The sequence below is a fragment of the Kryptolebias marmoratus genome, linkage group LG11, assembly GCF_001649575.2.
Source record: "Kryptolebias marmoratus isolate JLee-2015 linkage group LG11, ASM164957v2, whole genome shotgun sequence".
NCBI lineage: Eukaryota > Metazoa > Chordata > Actinopteri > Cyprinodontiformes > Rivulidae > Kryptolebias > Kryptolebias marmoratus.
The window spans coordinates 26,639,954-26,649,498 of NC_051440.1; the positions used below are offsets into that span (position 1 = coordinate 26,639,954).

General features: G+C 44.4%; 2 protein-coding genes across 3 annotated transcripts in view; one reads left to right on the forward strand and one right to left on the reverse strand.

Annotated features, from left to right (window-relative positions):
• Positions 1 to 3,892: 3,892 nt before the first annotated feature.
• On the forward strand, positions 3,893 to 9,524 carry LOC108229390 (retinoblastoma-like protein 2). Of its 2 annotated transcripts, XM_017405059.3 has the most exons (7): positions 3,893 to 4,202; positions 5,682 to 5,812; positions 6,402 to 6,602; positions 7,326 to 7,390; positions 7,515 to 7,643; positions 8,783 to 9,043; positions 9,212 to 9,523. In XM_017405059.3, the coding sequence occupies exons 1-6, from the start codon at positions 4,065 to 4,067 to the stop codon at positions 9,004 to 9,006; spliced, it is 888 nt and encodes a 295-aa protein (XP_017260548.3). In that variant the 5' UTR covers positions 3,893 to 4,064; the 3' UTR covers positions 9,007 to 9,043; positions 9,212 to 9,523. The 2 variants fall into 2 exon arrangements, with proteins under 2 accessions (XP_017260548.3, XP_017260547.3); XM_017405058.3 differs by having other exon boundaries at positions 8,783 to 9,524.
• rbl2 (retinoblastoma-like 2 (p130)) overlaps positions 9,326 to 9,545 on the reverse strand; it is a gene marked incomplete at its 5' end in the record, with an annotated part of 5,886 nt that continues 5,666 nt past the window's right edge. Inside the window, 1 exon segment of the mRNA XM_037978288.1 lies at positions 9,326 to 9,374. Within this exon segment, the coding sequence (XP_037834216.1) occupies positions 9,326 to 9,374 (49 nt within the window).

Sequence of the window (9,545 nt, forward strand, 5' to 3'; positions counted from 1 at the left end):
CATCCATCCATCATCCATCCATCCATCCATCCATCCATCCATCCATCCATCCATCATCCATCCATCCATCCCTCCATCTTCTTTTGTGTATCTAACGTCGGGTTGTGGAGGAAACTAATCAACACATTTTTATTAAACTTCCTCCTGAAGTCGTTTCTGTTTCACTTTTCATTTTTCCATCCTACATGTTTACAGATGTTTATAAATTAAATAATAGGAGCTAAAATTAGTTGAAATGCACCCAGAGACTTCAGGACTAAAGGATGAAATATTAAAGTCTTCTGTGGGGAAGATGAAGATGAAGGTGAAGGTGAAGATGAAGATGAAGATGAAGATGAAGGTGGAGACGTCAGCGGATCAGTCAGAAATGTGACAGACACTCCTTTGGTTTAAAAACAAACCTCAGCCCCAGCAGTTCAACTCCACATTAAGATAAAAAAAACTCTTCCTCTTCCTCCTCCCCCTGCCTTCCTCCCTCCTCCTCCTCCTCCTCCTGATTACTCCCCTCCATGCATTATAAATCAGGCCGAGCCCAAACGGCGCTCTCTGCAGTCTGCCGTCCTGTCAGCTCCTTCCTTCTGTAATTCATGAATTAATTGGGGAGTTCTGGGGCTCGGAGGTAAACAGAAACACTCTCTGCAGACTCGGAGCTTTTCTTTCATATCATCCATCAAACATCTCGTTCTCCCTCAGCCTGGATGCAGATGCTGGAACCATCATGAATTTAAACTGGTTTGTTGAAGCTGGTTTCTCTCTGAGCTCCAGAGTCTGTTCACATTAAAAAACAGAATCAAAACAAGCTTAGTGTGAGGACTGAAGCTGTCTGTTTGTCTCATGGTGGAGAAAAGATTTGGGAGGACCAGACACTCTTTGAAGAACATCATGATCATATTTTGGACAGAGAAGATGATCTGAGAGGAGGAGAAAAGGAAGATATTTACATTAAACGAGAAAACCCAGAAGATCTCAGGTTTCAGGCTTGGATCTAAAGAGTCAGCTTCACACCTTCATGCATGTGACCAAAACATCTCAGCTGTGGAGCAGACCACCAAAAACCCTGCAGCCTCTCAGGAGGGAGGGCAGGAACACTGATTTATCTGCAGATATTTACCTTTTTTTTTTAAAAAATTGCATTTCCTGTGGATAACTGATTACCAAGCAGGAAGATGCAGCAGCAGCTGCTACAGCCAGCTCACTGCTGCCTACAATTTAAATTTATTTATCTAAACCAAGAATGATCTTCTAAATGTTTGTATTTTAAGTCTCCAAGTTCTTTCAAAGGCTGTTAAATGTGTGAATGTTTAAGTGAAGTAATTATGGTATATTTTTGTCAAATGGAAACAACATATAATGGTCGTAAATTAAAAACAGAAATAAGAACTGGTGTCGTTTATCGACCATCAGCTGCTTCTGAAGATCAACATCGGCTCTAAAAACTTTATCAGCCAACGTCTGATTTCAGCTCTTTGTTGTGTAAAGTTTAAACAGCTTCATTTTTAACTCAGTGTTTGTTGTTTCCTGACTGAGATCGAGGAGCAGTAAAACTAAAACCTTCAGCAGGAAATACAGTCGCTTGTTTTTGCTCCTAACAAGACTTTTGTCTTTTCTGAATGAAATAATTGTTTTGGTTCAGTTTGGATCAGCTTTGGTATTTGGTTGAATCAAACATCCATTTGTCTTTTGTTAAAGGTGAAATCTTTTTATAATAAAGGAAAATCTCCATCAGTAATATGAAAGTTGAAAAATGAAGGCTGGTTTTTCCAGAATTACTTTATTATTTACCAGCAGCAACTTCCTGTTATTATTCTGGTTGAACTTTATGTTGTTTAAAGTCAGCATTATGGAGGTGAAACCTTCATGCATCATGTTTCTTATCTCTAGTTACTGACTGTGAAATATGATAAATTTACATGTAAGGATGTAAATTCCTCTGCAGGTGGAAAGTTAAAAATATCTGGGATTTATGGTGTGTTAGATGTTCAAACTGCTGGACTGCCTAAATGAGACACGTTGTTATCAGACTACAAATAAAACCTGATTTTTCACAGATGTGAGACAGCTGCTGAATTATTCCACCTGACTGAAGGACGGAGGGAGGACGTTCAAATAACTCTTTTCTTTACTCTGGAGTCACAGAGCATCCCTGCTGGGAGTTTTACCCAAATGTTGAAATAAAAATAACCTGAAACTGCTCCAAAGTTTGGATTTTAGGAAGAAGCTAATCAGGATAGTGGTTTTAAAGCAGCCGAGCCTGAAGATTTAAAGAGCGACACATTTAAACGACACACCGGTTGTTCACTCGCCTTTTCTCCTGCAGGATGGAAGGATGGAGCCGGGATTTCCCTCCGGTCGCTCCGTCTGTTCCTGCCTGGATGAAGGAGATCCTGAAGCATCAATGCAGAGAGGAGGAAGAGGAGGAGGAGGAGGAGGAGTGGTGTTTTCTCTCCTGATGCAGTCTCGACAAGCTCTGAATACTTATCAGTTTTGTTTTGGGGCTCCTCTCTCTGCACAGCAACACGAACACACAGCTGCTCCTCTGGGGTTTTAAAAATATAATCTAAATTCACATTTTCTTATTCAGAGCTTTAAATTAACACACAGGGGGACTGTGGCAGCTGCAGCAAGAAACTGAAGGATGAAGAAGAAGAAATACAGTTCAACTAAAATATGTTTGAGGTGAAAGTGGAACTTAGAACTGATCAGAAAAACAAAACACAGAAAACTGAAGAACCTGAAGATGTGAAAGAACAAACCAGACAAATCTGTGTTCATCCATCCATCCATCCATTTATTTATCCATCCATCCATCCATTTATTTATCCATCCATCCATCCTTAGGACCTCCAGGAGGAGCTGGAGAGAGGGAGGTCTGGGTTTCCCTCCTGGACCTGTTATCTCTGATCGGCTAAGAGAGAGAGAGAGAGGGAGGGAGGGATGGATGGATGGATGGATGGATGGATGGATGGATGGATGGATGGATGGATGGAGTAAAATAACAGTAACCAATAAGGATAATTTCCTGTTAACAGCAGAGCTGAAAGCCGACATTAACGTTTCCGGAGGTCAGTGAACGCACCATGATGGAGCTGAGGTTGGATGGAGATAAACGGTTGGATGGAGATAAATGGTTGGATGATACTTTTAGGCCGAGCTGGTACTGAGACCCAACAGAACCCACAGGTCCAAACGGACCACTGAATGACCATCAGGTCAATCTGTCTCACATTTACTCTGAAACTCAGACGTTATTCTTAGAAAATGTTCCACATGAGGACAAGATGTCACCTTTCAGCCTCCAAATCATTCAACCAACACTCTTTATAAGTCCACTCCTTGAAATAGGAACAGAAATCCATCAGAACCAGAACAGCTGCAGGTCCGGATGAGGTTTGTAACAGAAACGGATTACAAAAAGGACATCTGGGTATTCTCTAAGCTGTCGAAAAATCATAAATTAAAGAGAAAAACAAACAACAAACAAACACACAGAGGTTAGATAACTATCATCCTGTCACTGACAGGTAAACTTCATGTCCCTGGGGAATGTTTGAACCGTTACTCACACCACGTTTTACAGGCTCGTCCTGACGTTTTTAGTGGTTAAAACCAGCAGTTATTTGAGCCGAAAAGTGGGCTGTCAACTAAAAGTATTCATAAATCTGTAATATGTCGTGTAATCTATAAATACAGGCTTTAAAAACAAAAAAATGACATTTTTTCGGTGGATTTCCGGGCGATCAACAGTCACAAAACAAAAACAACCGGAAGTAGTAGTAGTCGGCTTCAGCTACGTAAGTTTAGTGGGCAGGGGTAAGTTACGCTGTTTGTGCTATTCCCCAACTGGCCCGCGCACAGAAGTGACGTCACCCTCAGCGGTTGTCTCCGGCTCTTACGTCAACAGCGTCCCCGCTCGCGCATCTGTCAGAGGACATTTAAATGGCTACAGCGCAGAGCCGCGTAGCTCCGTAATAACGCTTTTATTCGGACAAACAGCGCCTCAGACTGCCCTGAAGCCGCAGTTTATCCGTCCCAACTGTTCGCGAAGCCAAAAAATAAAAATAAAAATGAGTGACGAGGAGGACCTCCTGCAGAAAGTCCGAACCAGGTTCGAGGACCTGTGCCGAGCCCTGAACATGGACGAAGAGGCGAGTTCCGAGGCGTGGAAGAGCTACGAGAACATCAGCAGGAACTTCACCCTGGAGGTAAGTCCGCTCACACTTCACCCCGGACATCGGTGTCTCTGCCCCGGCCAGCAGGGCTCACTCTGCCCGCGGCTTCCGGCGGAACCAGGAGGTCTGAAACATCACCTGGACCGGGTCTGCACCCAGAACAAGCTGGGCTGGAGGAACCAGGAGCGTTTAGAACCCGTTTCAGATCAGAGACATGTTCTAAGCAGTTCTACTGAACCCTGTAGAACGTTAACCCGTCAGATCTGGACTTTATGTCCTGGTTTTACATTTAGACCAGGTCCAGATTAGGAACAAGTCCCCTTGAACCCGTCAGATCTGGACTTTATGTCCTGGTTTTACATTTAGACCAGGTCCAGATTAGGAACAAGTCCCCTTGAACCCGTCAGATCTGGACTTTATGTCCTGGTTTTACATTTAGACCAGGTCCAGATTAGGAACAAGTCCCCTTGAACCCGTCAGATCTGGACTTTATGTCCTGGTTTTACATTTAGACCAGGTCCAGATTAGGAACAAGTCCCCTTGAACCCGTCAGATCTGGACTTTATGTCCTGGTTTTACATTTAGACCAGGTCCAGATTAGGAACAAGTCCCCTTGAACCCGTCAGATCTGGACTTTATGTCCTGGTTTTACATTTAGACCAGGTCCAGATTAGGAACAAGTCCCCTTGAACCCGTCAGATCTGGACTTTATGTCCTGGTTTTACATTTAGACCAGGTCCAGATTAGGAACAAGTCCCCTTGAACCCGTCAGATCTGGACTTTATGTCCTGGTTTTACATTTAGACCAGGTCCAGATTAGGAACAAGTCCCCTTGAACCCGTCAGATCTGGACTTTATGTCCTGGTTTTACATTTAGACCAGGTCCAGATTAGGAACAAGTCCCCTTGAACCCGTCAGATCTGGACTTTATGTCCTGGTTTTACATTTAGACCAGGTCCAGATTAGGAACAAGTCCCCTTGAACCCGTCAGATCTGGACTTTATGTCCTGGTTTTACATTTAGACCAGGTCCAGATTAGGAACAAGTCCCCTTGAACCCGTCAGATCTGGACTTTATGTCCTGGTTTTACATTTAGACCAGGTCCAGATTAGGAACAAGTCCCCTTGAACCGGTCATATCTGGACTTTAAAAGTGTAAGAACAGTTTAATAATATTGAAGGGAAACACATTAAAGGCCTAACTATCCTTGGAGGAATGCATATCGCCCGCCGCAGACTGAGATCATGGTGGAGTTGGAGTTGTTCTCCTGGGATGACTCTCAGCTACTACCACACCAACTCTTAAATCAATATCTGTGAAACTGATTGAGTTACAGCCATTTTGTGTTTTCTAAGGTCAGCTGGATGTGGAGTTCAGAAGTCAATCTGTTTTAACGGTACATCTTCACTCTGTGGTTGAAGAGACAGACGCAGGAACCAGAAGAACCTGACAGAACTCCTGTTACAGACGTGGAGATCCAGTAATCGGAACGGTTCCTTCTTTCTGCTGCAGGGCAGCGAGCTGCACTGGTTGGCCTGCGCTCTCTACGTGGCCTGCAGGTCCACGGTGCCGACGGTGGGGAAGGGGACGGCTGAGGGGAACTACGTGTCTCTGACCCGAATCCTGCGCTGCTCAGAAATCAGGTTTGTTGGTGTCCTCTGATCCGTGATGAAGTCATCGACATTAATAAAGATGGCCGAAGACGCTCCTCCTTCTCATGTTGTTCACAACTGAAGCCAGTGTTGATTTTCTGAGAGCCACCATGTTGTATTTTTGGAACCAGAGTGGGGCTGAAACTTTTCAAAAGTCCCGCCTCCACATCCTCCTAACTGGCTAACAAGCTGTCAATCATAGCGTCACATGACACGTTTCTTTAGGCCTCAGATAAGTAGAAGCAACAAGAGAAATGACATTTTCTGTAAAAATACAGTCATTGAATGCTGAGGTTACTGAAGTTTTCCAGAGAAGCTAAAATTGAGCTAGCTAAAAGCTAAAAGTAGCAAAAGGCTAGCTTAAAGCAGCAGAAAGTCTGCAGAAGTCAGAGGCCAAAAAAGAAATGAAAAAATAAAAATCAGGAAAGCAACTGTCTAAATGATGACTGAAGTGTATTTTTCTTCTTTAGTCATTTGTTTGCATGAAAGGGCGGGGCCACTAGGGGGCACTCAGTCTTTGTGACTTCAACTTCCGGGTTCCAGCCCTGTCTCTAGTTCTGATAAATCTGGATCCTTCCAGCCTGATCGAGTTCTTCAACAAGCTGAAGAAGTGGCAGGACATGGCCGACCTGCCGCAGGACTTCCGTCAGAGTACCGACAAGCTGGAGAGAAACTTCACTGTGTCGGCCGTCATCTTCAGGAAGTACGTCCCCATCTTCAGATCCATCTTCAAGGCCCCGGCGGAGGAGCCGCCACGGGTCCACCGCAGCCGCAAACAGAGGTAGGACTACATGACCTCTGACCTCTGACCTCTGCCCGCCTGATTGATCAGGTTTTAACTTCATTCTGCCTCTGGATTTAATTTTATTCTTTTGAGTTGTTGCTGTTGTTAGTTGGTCAACATCACATCATTCAAACTTTGTTTCTTTAGAGACAAAAACTTCAGTAAATAGACAAACAGGTTTTTATTCCATTAATCCATGTTTGGACTTTGAACCCAACTGAAAGTTCAAGGTTTTTATACAATATTAAATGTGAAATCTCTGAAGCGTTTTGTTTTGTGCGACAAACACAGATTTGTGTGTCTGCAGGCGAAAGGAAAAGAAGGAATAGTTTGATGAGATTAAAGCCTCAAACGCTGGACAGTTTGACCCAAAACAAGCTGAGATTTGAGCTTCAATCCACTGAATTCTGTTTCAGGACGAGCGTTTTTAAAGGAATGTGGGTTAAAGTTTGATTAATTTAAGAATCTTTTAAACATATAAAACCTGAATGTTCTTTATGAGAAGTTTTCTTCTGCAGCTCAGCAAACAAACCGTCCTGGAAACAGTTGTTTTCCCTGCAGCTGCAGCTCTGAACGCGTTTCAGAGGAACCTTTCAGGCAGTTTTCAGGTTTCCATGCAGGACGATTTATGGTTTCATGACAGGGATCTGATCGTATCTTTGAGACAAACACAAAGAACTGTCAGCTTCGGTTAAAATATCTTCTGTTTGTGTTTTATAGACGCCATCCGTGTACTGTGAGCGAAGTTTTCAACTTCTGCTGGGTGCTGTACGTCCACACTAAAGGTAAAGATGATTCTCTCCACTCGATGCAGCAGAAGGCAAGTCTGAGCGCGTCCGGTCAGCCGTGTCAGCGCAGCCTGCAGACATCATTCTCCCCTCATGCGGCGTCATGTTGTTTCCTGCTCAGGAAACTTCCCGATGATCAGCGATGACCTGGTGAACTCGTACCATCTGCTGCTGTGCTCGCTGGACCTGGTCCTCACCAACGCGCTGCTCTGCAACGCCAGGAAGGAGCTGCTCAACCCCAGCTTCAAAGGTACGGCGTGCTTTCATTCAACGCTCTGAAGGAGGGCGTCCCCAGCTTCCACTGGAGCTGCTCGCTCTTCACTCACAGTTCAAACATCTCAGGATGTCCCCGTCCGTCGGTGGAGTCACAGCTTCTCCCAGAGAGACGATTCAGTCGCTCCAGTTTTCCTCAGAAGATCTAAGCAGAAAACAAGAAGCATTAAAGCATGAAATGAATGAATGAGGAGATGTTCAGGAAGGAAGGATGCCAACGCAGCGCCTGCCTGAAACTTCAGCACCCAGTAACTTAATGAAGTCCTTCACCATGGCAACCACACACCTGTGTCTGTCACTCCCTGACTGGACTCTTACAGGGATAGTCCAGTTAGCCGATGGCTTCTGCTCTTTTCTCCAAAGCCATGCTCTCTGACTGATGCCATGGTTAATAAGGTACAAAATGACCAGACTATCCCTTGAATGAGACAGGCAGAAACACAGAATAAAAACCGAGCCTCAGACAGTCATTGTGTAAAACTAAATGTTGTAAATACCTACGTTTGGAATGATAAACTGTAGAAGAGTTTGTTTACAAAAGTTTTAAAAAGGGTTTTACTACTCACTAAAAACCATCCCTGACGGAGACATGAAACTTTAAATAAGTTGATGAAAATATCAAGTTTTGTGATCCACCTGCCACCATCTTTGGTCTCAAAGGTCTCAGAGTTCAGAACGTTTTTCTCTCCCAGCTGTGATTTACGACACAAAGTGTTCATAAATTAAACCAGCACTTCAGTAAAGGAAGTCTGCTTATCAGTCCTGTTCAGCGTTAAATCAAACACTTAAATAAATCTAAAGTGAACAAACTCACAGAAACCCAACAGCCGGATCTGTCAGCTCCGCTCACTTCCTGTTGACTCCTGTGCTTCCTGTGTGCCGCTGATCCTCCTCCCTCTCTGTTTATCGATGCTGAGAGGAAAACACTCCACCATGAAGGAGAAATGAGACCAGACAGGACTTCAAATACTATTTCCTGTGTATTTATTAATTATAAAATCCGACCTTCAGAAAGTCTGGAAAATTGTGATTATAAACATAAAAACCATGTGAAACTTCCTGTTGTCCTGCTTGTTGTGGTCACCTCTGTCCTCCTTCTCGTCCCACATCTTGCAGGTCTTCCTGAGGACTTCAGCAACAAGGACTACAGGCCGTCTTCAGGCCCGTTCTGCTTCATCGAGCAGCTGTGTGAGCTGCACGACGGCCTGGTTCTGGAGGCCAAAGGCGTCAAAGAGCACTTCTGGAAGCCCTTCATCAAGAAGCTCTTCCATAAGAGAGTCAGTCACTCACAGTTAATCCAGTTGGTGCCATCTTGCATGGTTTTCTACTTCCTCCTGTAAATGTTAAACAGCAGCTCTCTTACCATTCTGCAAAAATGTAAGAAAATGTGATAATTTTCCATAATTTTCAGCTAATATTTAAAAGCACATCTTATTTCTGAGTTAATGGCTCCAAAAACTGTACTCTGTGCACATTATTTCATTACCCACCACCGCCCACATCGTACCTGCCTCGGTGCACTTTGGACCCACTGGATCCAAGCAGGATCGTCCTCTGCAGGCTTAGTGAGGTGAGGAGCTCCATCATTAGGAGGAAGCTCAGAGTGGAGCTGCTCCTCCTCCTCCTGGCACCTCCTTTGGACCCTGAGCCAAACTCAGATTATTTATCCTCTCTGGTCTGGGAGAACCTCCAGATCCTCCAGGAGGAGCTGGAGAGACGGAGGTCTGAGTTTCCGTCCTGGACCTGTTACCTCTGATTGGATAAGAGGAAGAGGAGGACGGATGGACGGATGGATGGATGGATGGATGGATAGATGGATGGATGGATGGACGGATGTNATGGATGTATGGATGGATGGACGGACGGACGGACAGACGGA

Coding starts and splice junctions, on each gene's coding strand:
- LOC108229390 (XM_017405058.3), top strand. CDS start 4,065: ATGAGTGACGAGGAGGACCTCCTGCAGAAAGTCCGAACCAGGTTCGAG. Junction 5,813..6,401: donor CTGCGCTGCTCAGAAATCAG/GTTTGTTGGTGT, acceptor GGATCCTTCCAG/CCTGATCGAGTTCTTCAACA. Junction 6,603..7,325: donor CACCGCAGCCGCAAACAGAG/GTAGGACTACAT, acceptor TGTGTTTTATAG/ACGCCATCCGTGTACTGTGA.